Below are 19,023 nucleotides of genomic sequence, written 5' to 3'. Positions count from 1 at the left end.
TCTCCTCCCCCTTTCGAGCGAGGGGAGAGATTACGGCAGCACAAACACTCCCATTGAGCTACTTCAAATCGCACTGCAAAAGCTCTCCAAGTGAAAAGACCGTAAGTGCAGGTGTGCGTGTGTGTATGTGGGTGTTCATAATGTGTGTGAAGCATCACTTATATCATGACCCACACATCTCTAGGGGTTTAAAAATAAAGGCTGTGTGTGACCATTTGCTGGTAAATTATCAGTCCTTTTAATTTTTATTGGCAGAGCGGTTACGGTTGAGAAAATGTTAGCACTGTTTGTTTGTGTCTTTGCAAGCCTCTCGTATCAAGTCCTTAAGGAGCGTTACGTAAGATTTGACTTTGTCAAACTCTCCCCGCCTCTGGTTCGAGTCGCCACAACATCGCAAAGTCCTTTAACCCTGTAATTGACATGAACAATAAAGTCATATTTTCACAAAAGCCGTGAGTCAGCTGGCCAATTAGAGCAAAGATCCAACAGAAAGAAGCATCCCAGTGAAGAGGGAATTCAGCCTGTCACCATGCACGGCACTGTAATTATAATACTGCTTTGTCCTTTTCTTTATTGACTCGAGAATAAGGCTTTTCAGTCTTTGTCGCTGAAATGTCTCGCAACTCCAAATCGAAAATTGGAGTAGGTGAAGGGGAGATTTTGCTTGGAAACAAAGAACAGGCCAGAGAGGGAGTGTTTGAAGCCCAAAACGAGCTCCTGCCAGGTAATAAAGGCATCAATAAGCTTGTGCAAAGACTTTCAGATGAGCACTTATTCATTTTTGTGGTACTCAGTAATGAATTTGTACATGCTGGCCCTTTAAAGTGTTCCAGGGAGATAATTTCACTTGTTTCCAAAGCCGTTTGTTTTAAGAATCTAATAAAGTCATCTGCACTTTTTTCAATATTATTTTTTGTTTCAAGGCAATTAATGAATCTAGATTGTGAAAAAAAAAGGGAAATATTTCAACCCACTGGCCAAAAAAAAAAAGCCCCATAATTTAAAACTCAGTTCAAGGCTAAATGGCCTCTTAAGATATAAATTAAGATGGTATCATTTGCAGATTAGAGCCCTCGGCCTGGGCCTCAGGCCAAGATAAGTGCATCCTAACGTGTGTGTGTGTGTGTGTGTGTGATTTCAGATCCCGGTGGCAGAGCGCGGCGAGCTGGTGCGGCACGGCGAGCTGACGGTGTGCGGGGGGAATCGGAGGAAGCGGGCGGGCGTGAGGAACATTTTCCTCTACCAGCATGTTGTCATCTTCACTAAACAGAAGAGCCCCGGCCCGGGACGCACCTCTTACAGCTACAAACACAGCATCAAGGTGCACACCTCGAAAACACACACACACACACACACACACACACACACACACACACACACACACACACACACTGTTGCTCGCCTTGTCTTCTCCCCTCACACACACACACACATTATCTTTTCCGTCAGTTTTCATTATCTCCTGAGTGCTCTGTGTTCGAAGAGTTTAGAGGAAAATCCACTTTCTGTGCAGATTAAATTGAACGCAAACTTAGAAATTTTGCTCTGTTTTGCTTTAAATGAATACTTCAACCACAAAATGAGTATTTGTTTACCAGTTCTTTACCCCATTATGTTGAATTTGTGAGGAAAACTTCTGGAATACATTCATGGTGAATGAAGAATCCAAAAACTGAAAAAAATATAAATGAATTGAAATAAAACAGGACCGCCTTTAAAAACAGCAAAACTATATCAAAACATCTGTTTATAAACTCTCACACAACTCGTGCAGTGTAATCCGAATCTCATTTATCCAGTCGTATGCTCAATGCTTCCCAAACAAATACAATTTTGCTAAAACCCTATTTAAAACACCTCAGTATAAACACAAGCATTCCTTTAAACTGTGACTTTAACAGTCCATTTTTTTGTCCTTTAACACAGATTTTGTCTTTTTGTCTTCCATCCTGTTCTCCCGCAGACGGGTGAGATGGGTCTGACTCAAAACGTGGGTGTGGAAGGAGTGAAGTTTGAAGTTTGGGTGCGACAGGCTCCTCGAACCAAAGACTGCATCACGCTGCAAGCGAAGGACAGGGAGGACAAGGCGGCCTGGACTCATGACATTGCCCATCTGCTGTGGACGCACGCCATCAACAACACAGGTACAGTCTGACCTTTGACCTCACAGGCATCAACTTTAGACTTTAAGAAATTTGAAGGAAAACTCCATCAACCTTAAGTGTTCAGACTGTAAAGAAGTGCACCAATTTTAAGTATTTGTTGGCGTATGACAGCACACGTGAAGAGGATGTAAAAAACCTGATAGGTTGTGACGTAAAGACCCTGACACACTGTGGACAGTCCGTCGTGCAGTCTGACCCACTAGTCGGCCTTTAACAGCTAATTTAGCATTTCAAATCAGTGTCAGGGAAAGAAAGACTCTGAGTGGCCTTACAAACCTACTGGAAGGCATGATTTCTTTTTTTAAAAAAAATTGCGATTTTTTTCTTCTTTTTTTTCTTTTTGTCATTTTTTTTGCTTTTATTAAAAAAAGAAAGCATTATTTTATTTATTTATTTTTACTAAAATGTATTTTTTGTACGTTTTTTAAAAATTTTTTTAATTAAAACATTTTGGCTTTTTGTTTTTTTTTTTTTTTTAATTACTCCACTTCTGACGGCTCTCGTTATTGGGGGGCTGAAATTGTGTTTAATACCATTTGAATCAAATTTGTTTGATAAATGCTGGGGGCAAGGAAAAAAAATATTTAGGGTCCTTGAAAAGTCATGGAAAAGTTTTCAAATCTTATCAATGAAAATGTGTGGGAACACTGGAACCGTGTGTGTGAGTATCCATGTTTTTGCAGACATGGAAGTATACTGTAAGTACATCTTTACTGGTGTGCAGAGGCATACAACAGCAAGGTGGTGATTCTAGTTTAATCCTCACTTGAAAGAAAAAAAGAGGACTGGACATGTCTCACAACTGGCTCGTCCCCTGGCCAGGTTAGAGACAAAGCTAATTCCTGTGTGTAACTTTATCTTGCCTCTCTACTTTCGTACGAGTAGAAAACGTGAAACTATCAGCAGCAGTCCAATCTGCTGTTTTAATTGTTGCTCAGCTTTCTAAGCTATGCTGCTGGCTATCGCATGTCATATCCACCTCCTCGTATCCATAAAACCTTGCGTGCTTCCTGCAGTTGGTTCAGATTACAGTATCACAGTGGATAAGATGCTCTGCAGCTGGCAGCCAAGTGTTAGGCACCGTTACTTGGTGTTCAAACGGCATTGTTCTTATGTACCCAAACTATAAAATATCATTTCCTTGTTCATTCCCTTACCCTGTTACACCTGTTGTATTCCCTCAATGTTCTTTATATAAGAACATCTTGCAAACGCAGCTTCATGTATTATGTGATTTTTTCTCCCAGAGTTGTGTCTGAAGGAGTCACTCTGCATGGGGATTTCCAGTAAGCTGCTGCTGGATGCATCAGGAACTCCGTGCTCAGAGCTGGACTCCATCTACAGTCTTAATGACAGAGGTAGGAGCTCGAAAAGGAGAAGAAAAGTGTTTGCATCAGGGATTTGAATGATAGTGTTAGTAAAAACTCTCTGATTTCTGCAGGTAGATCACTAAATCAATGAACACACAGAAGTAAATATGAGTGTAGAATCTGAATTTGAAGCCCTTTTCTCACTTTACAAATACGGAAAACGTCCAGTTCAAACTGTGGCTTCAGGAAGTCGGTTGGTTTTATTTGACCGGGTCGGATTACTGGATTGTTCAAATATACTTTTCCATCTCAAAGTGCTGTGGCCCTGAGAATACAGACAGGAAACAAAACGGGTTCTGGGTGTTTCTCCCCATGTGACAAGGTAATAACGTGCTACATGTTTTTTTCAATCTGGCGCCCCCGGGCTATTCTATGAATTTTTGATATTTGTCTCACACTGAGAAATTTTGAAGAGCTCTGACGTGCCTGCGGAGAATATGTAGCTCAGTCAAAAAGCACCTTTTACTTCTGCTTTGATCAAATCCCATCACAACGTTCAGTCCTGTGTCTCCCTGAAACGGTGGCTTTGTCGTCATTTTTAAACTGTATCCATAAAAAAAATCATCCTAGTGTTGACTTCGGTGCACTGTTTAGACAACTGTTGCAGATTTATTTCAGCTCGTATATATTTATAATATGGTATCATATCAGTGGTGGTACTGTAGAAGTATTGAATTTTTTTTACGAGGGATGCACAATATGGATAGCACAACTGAGAAGCACTGACACCTTCAAGCATCTTGTCTTCAAAAATACACAAATATGCTCATAGACAGGACTGAGGGGTTATGTTAGGTGTGAAAGAAAATAAATTAACCAAAATAAAGCGCATGGGTGTTAGGCTTTTGTTAGGGAAGCAAAACTTTTGCCTGAAAAACACAAAGAACTGCCCTGATGCAGTTGTGGAAAGTTTCAGAGTGAACAAAATCACCTTCAAACAGAACATCAAAGAAATGTCAAAGAGTCAAAAGAGCAGAGTTTCTGTCTGACACTTTCTGCTAGCATGAGAGGGGTGTGTGTGTGTGTGTGTGTGTTTCCTCAACTGTCTTAAGCCCTCAGAAATGGGCGTCGCTACACTCTGATTGGGAATGCACCAATTCAGTGCCCACTCCTGCACAACAGGTGCACTGTATCACCCTCTGATTAACTCCAGGTCACTGTGACGTTCAGCTAAAATAAACCAAAAAAGGCGAATGATACTCAAGATTCAGAAACTGATACAATTTTAAATTTAATATAGTAAAATTGACTATGTTGCCCATCCCTACACCTGTAGATAAAGCAAACATAACTTTTTTTTATATAGCACATTTAATCCCAGGTGGAAGCACAATGTGCTGCACAAAGTGCAAGGCACAAAACAAATCTTTCAACCGACCATAAAAGTGAATTAAATCTATCAAAATAAAAACTCAGAAAATAACTAAAATGAAGGATAAACCAATAAAAGGTAGAAAGACATGTGAGTCAAAACTGATAAAACATTGTTAAAACTACTTTAAATAATAATACTAAAGTTGAGCATTAAAAGGGATAATACATAGAAATTAAAATGAATAAAAGAACTTTATCTTATAAAATAAAATAAGATAAACAGATTACTAAAAGATGATGAGTAAAAAAAGGCCAAATAACAGATAAACCAATAAACCAGCACAAATAAAATCCCACGTACGTTAAAACCAATAAGTGGAATAGAGTAAAACAAAGCTAGATCAAATCAAATAAAAAAATATATTTAAAATGATCAAATAAAACAAAATGTTTTCACATTGTAGCTATGTTTTCTGAGTGGCTGCAATGTAGTTTTTTCATGGAATTACTGTCAGCAATCTGAATCTGCCAACTGTATGAAAGTTCACAAAAAAACAACCATAATATGAGTAAGAGAAACTCCAAAGTCATCACCATGCTCTTACTATCATACCCAATGCTGTCAGCAGCATTAGTGCACTCTCCACCTACACATGTAATCAGCAACAGGCCAACAACAGTCCCCTGCTAATCCACTATAGTCACAACTCCACCTAAAAAACAAGGATATTACCAACTGATAAAACACAAGAGGCAGGTTAACCCTTTAAAACAGAGACCAACATCACTTTGATTTACCGATCACAATCATTTAAACCAAGAGTTAATCGGTTTGATTTTTTTTTTTAAACATGGGGGAAAGGCAATGAACTAATGTCCTGCAAAGTGCAAGAAATTAGTAGAATTTGAAAATAATTAAAAATGAACTAGAAAAAAAAAGTCCATTAAACAATTTTTACAATTATTATAATTAGAAATTGAAAATTACATAATGGAATTATTATTACAATTTAGCAATTTTTCCAAATCATTTTCCCGTTTGTTTTTTTTTTCTTTTTTATTATATTTTATTTTAATTTTTTTCTGCTAATTTTCTTGTAATTGTTTTAACCAGTTTCTCACCAATTTTCGGGCCCTTTCTTCTCAAGTTACTCTATGCTTTCTTCCCATGTTTTTGAAAGAAATCAAGCTAGTTTGCTCCTGTTTCAAAGGGTTAAAGGAAAGTAAGAGCTTTGTAACAAAATAACTCCCTCATATTGATGCTATATCATAATAACACAACATCCAAGCTTGGAGTTCTCCTTTAAGAAGCGAGGTCAGACCACAAGGTTTGAAATTTGAAAGAAGAGACATAATCTGAAGTATAATTCTTCAGATTCCAGGCGAACCATCCAGTTTCAAAAGGCCGCGGCTGCCCTGAAGCACAAAGTGATTTCCCATTCATAGCTCAGTGTAATGCACATACTGCTCACCAGGTGTCTCATTGAGTGCAGCGGCTCAGGATTTCAATGCATGAATTGTCCTCTGGGACAGAACGCTGTGTTAGAAATTCATTGAACAGGATGAGAAAAAATGCCTCCTCTCGCTGACTCCTCTCTCTTTGTCTCTCCAACACCCAATCTGCCCCCTTTTTTCATCGCAAGAAGATGATACAATGTTTTGGGGGTTTTTTGGCATTATAAAAGTGCATACACATAATGTAAATGCAAATAATCCATGCACGCAAATCATGCCTGGATGTAGGATGTTATAATTTGATATTTGTTCCACTAACAGGAGCAAAAACAGAGCAAAATACATATTTTAGGTGACAAAAAACCTGCTAGATGTACTGTGTGTACATGCCACCTGTTAATCTATAACAAACTCTCACCAGTGAAGTATTCAGATCCTTTACTTGAGTAAAAGTACAAATACAACCCTGTGAAAATACTCTGTTGCAAGTAAAAGTCCTGCACCAACAATGTTACTTAGAGTAAAAGTAAGTATACGTAGGAAAATGTACTTAAGCTATTTAAAGTAAAAGTACCCGATACAGAAAAATCTTAAAGAAAAAAAACTCAACATGGTTAAAAAAAGAAGAAAAAAATCCCTAAACCTCTAAATTATAAAAAAAACAAACAAACATCAAAATCTTCAAAAAAACAACCAACCAAATTACTCAAAATAAAGTAAAATAGGAAAAGGCCCTATAACTGAAAATTACTACGAAAAAAGGAACTCCCCTCCAAAACTCAAAATGATTTAAAACATGAAAACTGACCTAAATGTTCTGTAAATCGACTGGTTAATCAACTAATTGTTGCAGCTACACTTGTATAAACTGTTATTTTAATTTATTTAAAAAAACACAATATTTTAGAAACCTGTGTGTTTTTATGCAACAATTTGTGAAGGAACTAAAGCTTTCAGATACCTGTAGTGAAGTAAAAAGTACAATATTTCCCTCTGAAACAGTGGGGTAAAAGTATAAAGTAGCATGAAAAGAAAATACTGAAGTATTTCAAATTAATACCTGTGTACTGTACGGAGTAAATGCAGTTAGTTACATTCCTCCACTGCCTCTGTCTGTCTCAGTCCACAGTAGCTGCTCAGACTCCTCCTCTGTCGGCAGCCAGAAGGAGGGGGGATCCCCGGCGTCTGGGAGGGACCCCAGGAGAAGCTCGGGATCAACAAGTTACTCACAGGTGGGCTCACAGTTCACTCGCATCCAGAAACACACAATCTGCTCATTCCAACGTGGATGAGAACACTTTTATTTGCAGAAATGGCTCAACGCTGGTTAAATATAGATCTGGAATGTGAGGAATGTAAAGTTGAACCACGGGCGCTTGAACAAATATCAGAAGGTTTTCCAGGAATCTTTTTTAAGAACCTGCACTTCCCAAAAAATGTCCCTGATAGGGCTTTTTGGCAGCCCAAGAAGTATCAGGGTGGAGTTTGCGATGCTGAACATGGTCAAAGACGAGCCTTGAGACTGCTAATGAGTGCAGCATTCTTTCAAACCACGCTGCGGTTGTCACTTGTATCACTTCATTCAGCCAACAAACATAGAATAGATTATTATGTGAGTGTGGAGCACGAACAGAGTTGCAGTGATTTTGTCACAGCGAGCGGAGTAGGGGGCCAACTGATTATCTATGCGGCCGATATTTGGCATTTTGTCGACTATCTGTATCGGCATTTTATTTTAATGATCGCTGATAAAATTAATTAAGAAGTGCAAGGAAAGTGTCAGCATCAAACCTCAGGAAGCTTTTTTTATTTCTTCTTTTTATTCCACTTGATTTTACAAAAAAGTTGCTTGAAACTTGCTGTATGATACTGACAGTCTCAGTTTTAATCAAACACCTGCTTAAGACTTTTAAAGAAAATTTTGTTTTAGTTCTAAATATTGACAGAAAGATTTTCATTTTTATTGTCAATGCATATCAGTGTTCAGTTCGAAAAATACCAAAGTTATCCTTTGAAATGCTGACCATGAACCACAACATGCCTCGTCTGAATCCGTCTGTTCTCTGTAACGCTCTCTGATTTCCTTTCATCTCTCGGCTATTGAATGAAAATATAAAAATGCAAAAAACACTTTGTAGATCATCCACTTCTGCAAGAATTTTTGTCTCAATTCGATAGCAGACAGTACAGAAGAATGGACGAGGCATGAGGGGAAAGAAAGCAGCGATGGCCTGCAGTAAAGGTCCCCGACTGAATGTTGCAATCAGATATTATTGAAATGTGTCATTTTCCAATCTGTTAAAAGTGAATGTCTTGATCTTTATTTTTTGCATTTAAAAGCCAATTTTTTTTTAATTTTCTCCATTTTAAACATAAGATTTTTTTGTCTATTGTGCAACACTGAAATGCAGACACTTGAATGTAACCTGTCATTGTGCGACACCTGCTACAGTTTCAGTGATTTATATAAAAAGATGTCCTTCAGACAGCAAAGGCATTTCTATATATTAGTAAAGTGAAGACAGTCAGTATGCATCTTCTAAGCTGTAAGAAAACAGCAATACCTGCCTGCCATCTCCATGGTAAAGTTTAAATGAATTTGCTCTGCACACACAAACAGACACACACGCGCTCACACACAGAGACAAACACACACACGTTCTCTCAATCTCCTTATCTAGCAAACAGAATATGACAGATTGGCAAACAGACTGCGCCGGGAACAGATTGACAGACAGACGGACACACGCAGCCCAAACAGATAGGGCAAACACACAGACAGCGATACGCACATATTCAACAACAGAGGGAGGATTGCCGCTTGTGCACGTCGTGCACGCCGTTTTGGCACGCACACACACACACTTAAGCGCAGAATGCTGAAATGTGACTGTTTCTGTTTTCCTTTATTCCTCCTCAGAGTCAGTCTCCCTCCACAGCTGTGTAACTGTCATCTCAATAAGAGTAAGTTACTGTTTTTTATTACACGTTTCTTTCATCTTTTTTTCTCCCTCTCTGTTGTTGCTCTCTTTATGTTGCTGCTCGTGTCAACGCGTCCCTCCTTTGCTCACTTTCTGATTATACACCTTTTGCTGAAAGAAATCACAAATGTACCCTCAAGAATTTTTTTAAGCTGTGCTACGCAGTATTTTTCCAAAAACTACAGACTCGTACACAAGTAATCCCTCTCAACCATCACTAGAGGTGTGTGACGGTGTGTTTATCTGCAGAGACTCCACCCCTTGCCATTTTGTCTTTATTTGTTGATGTTTATGAGCTGTTTCCTTTGGGCAGTGGTGTGTAGCCACCAGTCAGTAACGGCATGCAGGTGAGGGTGGGACTTTGTTTAAAGGTTTGGACCGTGTAGGATGCATCCAAGAGGAAGCTACGAAAATCATGGACACAGTATTGCAAATATATCAAGGCAAAACCCCAAGCAGACAAAGCACCTTCCAAAAATGAACAGCAGAGTCGCCAGAAAAAAATGACAGTAGTGTGTAGCCACCAGCCAATAATGGCATGCAGATGATGAATGAAACGAATAGATTACATTTCATACGGAAAATATCAACCTTTCTAAGGTTACGCATAGAAGCAGATTTCTGTCATCAGGAGATGGAGGGGATGGTGGATTGCGTGTCACCTAGGTGAGACACCTGTGATGCTGCAGACCACTGTTAGACCACCAAACCTGGGTGTCTTAAGCAGCACAAGGCAGTGTTTCCCAGTGGTGTTTAAGCCACCAATCTGGGTGTTTTGTGCCAACACAATGCAAGGTTTACGAGTGGTGTTTGAGCAACCGAATCTGTATTTTTCACCAACCCATCCCTGCTTTTCTAGTGGCTTTTGTGCCATCAAATCTAGGTGTTTTTTACTGTGACATTGTATGGTTTCCCAGTGGCATTTGAGTCAACAAATTTGGGTATTTTTTACCGACACATAGAAGGGTTTCTTTGTGGTGTTCAAAACACCAAATCTGGGTGTTTTTTTGTGACACATCGCAGTGTTTCCCAGCTGCATTTTAGCTACCAAACCTGTTTTTTTTTTTTTTTACCAACCCATCCCTGCTTTTCCAGCAGCTTGTGTGCCATCTGATGTGAGGTTTAGGTCTAATCTTTTTTTTTTCTAACCATAACCAAGTACCTTTTCTACCTAAACATAACCACACCTTAATCATAGCCTTGTTAAGAAATATGAAGTTTCAATGAATCTGCTATAAAATACAAATGTAACATATCCATGATTTGCAAAAATGTACAGTACGAACATTTTTTTCTGGCGACTGGGTTGAGTGATCCTGGGGTTGGGTTTTCACTTTTGTTGGCCTGTTTTCTGTTTTAAAGTTGGTAGCCAGTGTTTAGCTTAGTTATCTTGCTTAAGTATTTGCTTTCCTGTTAAAAGGTATGTAACGTTCCTACAATAGTAACTTGCAGTATATGTACAAGCAGTGTAGGGAGCAGGGACCAAGTTTGAATGTTGTATTTCCAAACATTTACAGACAATTCTTGCATAGTATACCTTTAAATTTCATGCAGTTTTAATGAAAAAAAAATGCAATATTTGATTTCTTTTTGTCTTTTCCAGAAACTGGATACTGGATTGTTTGAAGACTTAAACATCTCATCTACTCCACCTCTGGGCAAGCCAAACTGGACTTCGAGGAGCAAAAACTCAAAAGAGAAACCCTCGGACTCTATTTGAACTTCTCCCACATGCTTGCTCTCCTTCCCTTTCCCCCCTTTCGCCTCATTAAAACAAATAAAATGCCAGCAGATTAGCCGGAGCAGCACTACTGCACTGCTTTCCCCACGTTTCAAACCTCCCAGCTCTGATATGAACCCCTGAAGGAAAGCTGCCTCCAAAAAAGGATCAAAACTGCCCTGTTTAAACCATGACAAGCACCAGCAGGGCTCTCTGCACTCCGCCATTTTGGATCTGCCAGTCTCAGTTGCTGGCAGAGTCATTGACACCAAAGGCACTTCAGCCACACAGTGCGGCCATTGTCTGCCCCGCGGCTCCCCACTAGGCCAAACCACTTGGTCTGAACCACTGACTGCCTGGCTGGCTGACTGTACGCATCACATGCTCCAGCATCTGATAATAAACAGGAAGTAATATGCGGGGCGTAAATCCACCGTAGGATTGCAGATTTAGAATGTATTATGTACTTTGTCATTTTCATAACGCTGAATGGAGTACTGTAGGCTTTTTTTCTCCTGCCTGTGTAAAAATGCGTGGCATAGGCTAGGTGTGATTGCATCTATGTAAATGAGGCAGGGGTGGTGTGAGCACACACAAATACACACACACACACACACACACACACACACAGTGTCCTTCAACACATGCAGTCATTCTTATTGTTATAAGACAGTGGAGCTCTATTCACACTCATGCTCACAAACACTCACTGTGGCTGTTTTAGAGCCTGGTACAGTGGCTAAATCAACATCAGGCAAGGTCACATCTGATTACAGTAAGCATTGATAATGAACATCTTACAGTATCACATCTGAGTGTTTGTTTAAGCTAATAATGTATTAACAGATGCAAGGGCGAAATGGTATTTAGTCGTTTTTAAAGTATAACTTATGTCAGCAACATGAGCTTCTTGGTGCCTTATAAGTGTACTTATAAGTACTGATAATGAATTTAATGCTATACCTTTTGATATAAGTTCCATATTCTATGTGCCAAAGGTATAAAATGGGTGTCTGTGCAATGTTGATTTGTGTACAAAGAGTAATTGTTGTTGCATTTAATCTGAGCTTTACTGAGCTCCATGAAATGGAGGAAGGTGGATCTGTTCGAAGTGCTATATTCTAGTTTTACTGGGTCTTGTGCTTGCGGCCAAAAGACATGAACTACATCTGATTATTCTTAAAGAGGTAATTTATAATCTGACTTCTAGGTTGTTGCTCAAAGGAAGGCAGTTTTCCTAGAATTCCCCAAAATGTTTCTTTTTAGTTTCTGGTTGTGAATATTTGGAGTTTTAAGATCACAATTTGAATATTTTTCAGTGATGTCTTTAATGCCTGTTGCTATTGTGATGCCAAGGGATTGCTTCAGCTTAAAGTTTAAAGGAATGATTCTACATTGTAGGAAAAAAAACTGTCTTTTCAGGGGTTAAATAAGAAAATCGACACCATTTTTTTTCAAGTCTGTATGTTAAATATGAAGCTACAGCCAGCCACAAGTCAGCTTAGCTTAGCATAAGGACGGGGGTAAACAGCTAGCCTGGCTCTGTACAAAGCTGATAGCTCCTCTTGCAAAGAAAGAACTGGTGTATTTCTGAACACGTGTTTTAACAATAACTTCCCCTTGCAGAGTTGCAACTTAAAGGAGGTCTTTGTGATATTCAGAGCGTATCTAAGGTTCAGAAGTTGTCTGCATATGGCTCTCAACATGGTGATGGCTAAGCAGGCAGTTAGCAGCTAGCAATTCTAGCAAATTACAGTGCTAATAGCTAATGGTGCTAACAGTGTGAACAGTGCTAACAATGGCAATTGTTCTGAGAGAGTTACCAGATGCAACAGCACCAACTGGTAACAATACACATAGAGGTAGCATGACTTCATTCTCAGCTCAGGACACCATTACTTCACTCTATCTTTACGTAGCAAATAGTAGCTAATGCTCTGAATAGGCTATCACATGGAGCTCCTTTAATGTCTACTGCTTTGCCAGAATCAACCGTGGGTCCATTAATAGTAATCAACTATTCATTAAATTGCTGAGCTTTATTCAGACTCTCAGAACTCACGAAAATTATAGTGAAGATCCAATATATATCACGTTAGGGCTGAATACGTACAGAATAATACATATATAGAACTTGTCATTTTATATTTATGATGCAGCCAAAACAAAAGTTATTAATATTTCATATGATGATGTAGTTCATATTGCATGACAGCAAGCACACATTCAGTAAAACCAATCATAGCATGTGCATTGCTATCAAACAATATCACGCTTAAGGTACAATATAAAACCATCAGGTAGTGAAAGGCAGCGGCGGCGGCGGGAGGTCAAGCCAGCCGTCTGCAGACGACGGCCGCAGCAGTTTGCTGCCGTTATCAGATTTAGCACGTTTCATATCTGCATTCAGATTCAAAAATTGCAAATGGCTATTGAGCCGTTTCTGAATCAATATGTAATTTGTTGGCTTGGAGAAGGCCTGTACACTTCGTGGCCTTTAGCTGTTTGGTACATTGCGTTATATTGGAAGCAATGTAATGAACACCATCTTTCATTTTAACCGCAGTATAGATTGTCATATGCAGAAAATCCCTCACTTTTGTCGGCGAGGCAGTATTAATGTATAGAAACTTTCCTCCTGCTCTGTTTTTTTTCTACGACACACTCTGCCTGATGTTTACATTTTTTTGGAAGGAATGTTGAAAATGCATGTTATGCTTACTTGATATTTGTACTGTTTTTTTACTTTTCTGTGTTGAATTAAAACTGGATGCAAGTTCCAAACGTCTCAGAGGAGATTTAAGAGGAGAAGTGGTAGGTTAGAGGTTGTGCGAGAGCCTTGTTGCAGGTCTAAGCTCAAAAATGAGGCCTGTAACCTCGTGACCTTAAACTCGCTGTAATGAGTGGGGTCTCCTTCGGTGAGAGCCAGCTGTGCTGCCGCTTCCACCAGGCCTCACAAAAACCAGAATGATTAGATAACTACAGTGCAGCGCCATATCAAATAGTTCCAGGGATCAAATTCTCTAAAGGAGGGAGGGCAGTTTGGGAGTGTGTGTGTCCATCTGTGCATGTGAGCGACATAGAGAGAGGAATGAGAGATAAAGGGTGGGTAAAGAGGAGGGGAGGGAGGGACAGGAAGGGGCAGAACTGAGGGAGAGAGAAAGGGAGCGACAGAGGAGAAGGACAGGAGACAGTAGGTGGGAATGATGGGAAATGAGCGAGGGCGAAGGGGCAGACAGACAGAGAGGCACAGTCAAGGGGAGAGCATGAGCACGAGGGGGAGAGGAAGAAAAAAAAAGAGAGGAAGAATAGAGAGGGGGGCTTATAGAAAGAGGGAGACACAAAGTAGAGTTCGAACTTTTTTTTTCCTAATGGAGAGAACCAAGAGAGGGCCGAGAGAGCTGCAGAATGGATGAAGGAGAGAGAGCGAGCGGGGTAAAAGGGGGGATGTTGACAAAGCAGCGAGACTGTGGCGAACAAAGAGAACGTGAAGAGAATGAGTCGGGGGAAACATCAAAGGGATTTTTCAGGCCCGGTTACCGGGACAACAGACATTTGCATGCGATTAGCTTTTTACATCATATTAAGAAGGGTTAGGGTGAGGGAGGGAGGAGGCGGGGGGGGCGATGGAGGGAGGGGGTGAGGGGGGAGGCAGGGAACTATAGATCATACGCACACACACTGTATGAGATAGTGAGAGAGGGGAGGAAAAAAAACAGAAAGAAAAAGAGGGACGTTGGTCATCTCACGCGGATAAACTGACTTATAGGCAGCCAGCCAAGCGTTTCTTTTGTAAATGAGAGTGCATGTTGGAGGGAGATACAGTAATATGCCGGCACAGACATTTTGGCGAAGGGAGGTCAGGTTTTTTTTTTTTTTTTTTTAATGCTTTGAATACAAGTTTGACACAAATGATTTAAAGCGCCAAGGAACAATCTGCCACCAGAATGATCTCTTAAACAAACACACGAGCACTGACTTTAGGTGTACGCCATGATTTGAGCATTTTATTGTTACAGCATCGTGTCAAATTCATCCCCAAAAAAACCTTAGTTTAAAAACCTTGTTCAGCAGCAGTACAGACTCACAATATAATAGAAAAGAGCGGACGTAAAGAGAGCGATCAAAGACTGACCGAGCAGATTTGATTAAAAAAAAATACCATTATAACATCCAAAAACTGCATTTTTTAACCAAACTGAAAGATCAAGTCTTTCTTAAGGGTTGAGAAAATGATCCGACTTCTTAAGTTCAGTAAACCATTTAAAACCAATTGGATAAGCAGATTAATGTGTTATCACAAAGCTGAAAACTGAAAACATCTTAGAGAAGCATGGGTTTCACAGGAGGGTGCATTTTACTGTAACATTCTTAAAAATAATTACATAAAACTGATCATAAAAGACAATAATGATTATTCCATATATATAATACAATTCCAATAATAAACTTGTCAACTAATGCATGCGTGCTTTTGCATGCATACATGCACACTGTCTGGACACAGACGTGTATTTGCTGTGCGAAAACACTACACAATAAACAATTTTTATTTAAAATTGTTGAAAATTATTCAACAATGATCATAAAAGACAACACTGATTATTACAAATACATCCAAAAAAATCTTATGAAACTCGTTATTGCATGCTTGTGCACAATTTCTAGACACATGTATGTATGTGTTTGTCATCCAAAATGTACCTGCACCACCCAATTAACTATTAATACATAACATTCTTGAAAACTAAATAAAATCGATGATCAAAGATAACACTAATTTTTACTAATACATCCCAAAATCTGAATAATAATCTTATTAACACCATATATATGCTTGCACATGTATACATGCAAATTGTCTACACACAGGACGCATATATCTGTCATCTATAATGCACCTGCACCATACAACAAACTATTAATATATAAAATTCTCAGAAATTTCCAAGAAATGATCATCAAAGATAATAATGTTTATTACCAATCCATTCTCAATTTCCAATGGCAATCCTATGAACCCCAAACACACATGCTTGTACACCCACAATGTCTACACAGGTATCTAAAAGCCTCATATTTGCCGTCCAAAATGCTCCCACACTACACAATAAATAGTAAAAATACAAAACAATTGATTATGAAAGACATTACATATTATATCAATACACCCTAAAAATGCTATATGATCTCTGTATCCCCAGACAGTCATGTACGTATGCATGCACACTGTCTAGACACAGGTAGGTATATATTTGTAATGCAACCACACTACACAATAAACACCTTGTTGTTTGCACACACACAGTGCATACATCACTCTGTCATGAAAAAAACCTGCACCTCACACAACCTTCCCTGCAATAATAAAAGCCATTAAACATGTTTCTATGGGCACACACCCTCCGGCGTTTTACACATGTAATATTATCCCGCCACATCTCTCCTTTCTTCCTTCCTTCCTTCCTTCCCTGGCTCCTGTCTCTCCATCAATCCATGAACTCCCTCCTCCCTCTCTCTTTCCTCTCCATCTCCATCTCTTTCTCTCCATCCATCTTCCTCCCTCCCCTCTTAATCTCCACCTCTCCCTCCTTATATTTCTCCTCCTCCTCTTTTCTTTCACCCCCTCCTGTCTTTTTTTTCTCTGGCCTGCTCTCTCTCTCTCTCTCTCTGAGTGTGTGTGATGCTTCAGTGCCCTCTGTATTGTGGCTGCATTGTGCCAGTAGGCGTCGCCGCGACAGCCGTTGTCACGGCAGCATTGTGATGGCCTCTTCCTCCCTCCCCTCGTGGTGGAGAACTCTAAGGAGGGAGAGGTGGAGATTAAGAGGGCAGGGAGGAAGATGGATGGAAGCAGCAGCCGTAGCCACATATCACTCCACCTCTGCACTCCTCCTCCTCCGTCGTCTCCTTCCTCCCTCCCTCTTTCCTTGCGACCCCCCCCACTCCTCCTCCTCCTCCTCCCCCCGAATCAATTCCTCCTCCCCTCCTTTCAATTGATTTCCCACCATATCCCACTGAATATGTACATATTGATCCCCCCTCCTCCTCCTCCTCACCCCACCTCAGCCTCATCCCTCACTCCTTTCTTTCTCTTCTTCTCTTGTTTTTACTCAAGCATCTATCAGATTTCACCCCCCCATCTACGCCCCCTCCCCTCTACCCTCGCCCCTTATCTCACTCCATCTCTCTCTCTCTCTCTCTCTCTCTCTCTCTCACACACACACACACACACACACACACACACACACACACATACACTTTCCTCATCTTTCATTTCATCTCCCCTATTCTTTCCCTCTCTCTGTGCCATCTCTTCTGCCCCCCCCCCCCACACTCCTCTCTCCATCACACCTCGAGAGAGAGAGAGAGAGAGAGAGAGAGAGATGGAGTGAGATAAGGGGCGAGGGTAGAGGGGAGGGGGGTGTGTGTGTGTGTGTGCGCGTGTGTGTGTCACTGTCTCACTCACTCTCTGCATATTAATTGGTGCATTTCTGCTGCGGCGGAGAAAACAATCAAAGCGTCAGGGGCGGGTGATGATGCCATTGTGGCAGCCGCAAACACGTACACATATGTACCATGAGCATACACACAAACAGATAGCGAGCTGTAGACACACATTCACACACACACACACACACACACACACTCAAGGCCAACACACACATAAGTTCAGTTGCAGGGACACATCAGCAGACACATACATATATGCGCTTGTATACATACATTTAAGCTGCTGACATGCAAAAATGTGCTCGCACACACACACGCACGCTGATTTACTATGTACACACACTGAGACAAGCATGCACTGCACATGTGCCACAGACTTAGTCAGTCACTCTCAGATACACAATGGCAGGCTTACAATGGCTGATCCAGGAGATATGTTCTGCGTCAGCAAAGACATTTGAATTTCCCAGCCAACATTTACCTTCACACAGAACACATCGCATTTAAATATTAAAAACCAAGGCCTTTAGCTGAGAAACGACTCACAATTCATACGTCTTCCATATGTCGGGGAAAATACACAAAGGCAGAGGTTACATCTCAATGCTGCTTAGATTGAAGCCCTATTATTAAAAAGAATCAACTCAAAGTGAGAGAATGAGGAAAACAACATGTAAAGGTGAACATTTCTGCAATCATTACTTAACAGACTATTCAGCTTGCTTTTTGTTCTTCACTATGTTGTGTATATCTCGCTCTGTAACTCTCTTTGATAAAGGCAGAGAGGTGGTGGAAGAGGCGCGTGGGCTTCACCACTCTACGCGCATCCCTAGCCCACGTACTGTAGATTTGACTCTCTGCTTTTTGTTGTTGCCGTTTGCCCTTATACAGTACAGCAGAGTGCGCTCGCTCATGCCAGCCACTTACATGGAAAATGGAAAAAAAAAAGAATAAGTCAGAATAGAAAAAAAGTCTGTTGAAGTCAGCACTTGAAATTTTAAACTTCTGATTTATATAGAGCAGATAAAGCAGATGGTGAAGGGTTGATGAGAATATTTGAGTTGAAAGAGTTGAAATAACTTTTTTTCCAGACAAAAAAAGACATGCGTGACCAAAATCTACATCAGTCATATCAAGGTCAACAAAACAATTCGATCCAGGATAAGACTTGCACTTGTCTGCGGAGCCTCAAACACAGCAAGAACTTTTTACAGATGAACATTTTTAAAGATTATTTTTTTGGGGCTTTTATTGCCTTTAATTGACAGGACAGTGTGAGTGTGAAAGGGGTAGAGAGAGAGGGGGAGACATGCAGCAAAGGGCTGAGGCTGGAATTGAACCTGCGGCTGCTGCGGCGAGGACACTGCCTCTGAACATGGGGCGCTGCTCTATCCACTGAGCCACCAGGCGTCCCACACATGAGCATTTTTACACCAACAAAGCCTATCCTTATAAAATGGATCGTATAATATTGTACGAAATTAGCCTACCTCACTGGTTAGAAAAAAAATCATGATTGTATGTAGTTTAAAATAACTCAATGATGAGTTTTGTTTTCACACAGGAAA

At 40.2% G+C, this 19,023-nt stretch overlaps 1 protein-coding gene across 1 annotated transcript in view; it reads left to right on the top strand.

Annotated features, from left to right (window-relative positions):
- The window catches only part of arhgef40 (Rho guanine nucleotide exchange factor (GEF) 40), a 49,774-nt gene extending 35,985 nt beyond the window's left edge, over positions 1–13,789 (top strand). Inside the window, exons 22-27 of the mRNA XM_042511909.1 lie at positions 1,142–1,321; positions 1,964–2,144; positions 3,413–3,523; positions 7,427–7,536; positions 9,225–9,268; positions 10,889–13,789. Of these exons, the coding sequence (XP_042367843.1) occupies positions 1,142–1,321; positions 1,964–2,144; positions 3,413–3,523; positions 7,427–7,536; positions 9,225–9,251 (609 nt within the window). The 3' untranslated portion in view covers positions 9,252–9,268; positions 10,889–13,789. The remainder of the gene's footprint in view (positions 1–1,141; positions 1,322–1,963; positions 2,145–3,412; positions 3,524–7,426; positions 7,537–9,224; positions 9,269–10,888) is intronic.
- The last annotated feature ends 5,234 nt before the right edge of the window (positions 13,790–19,023 follow it).

The sequence above is a fragment of the Plectropomus leopardus genome, chromosome 23, assembly GCF_008729295.1.
Source record: "Plectropomus leopardus isolate mb chromosome 23, YSFRI_Pleo_2.0, whole genome shotgun sequence".
Classification (NCBI taxonomy): Eukaryota; Metazoa; Chordata; class Actinopteri; order Perciformes; family Serranidae; genus Plectropomus; species Plectropomus leopardus.
The sequence above is the reverse complement of the archived record's forward strand: the minus strand, read 5'-3'. Positions and strand labels throughout refer to the sequence as shown.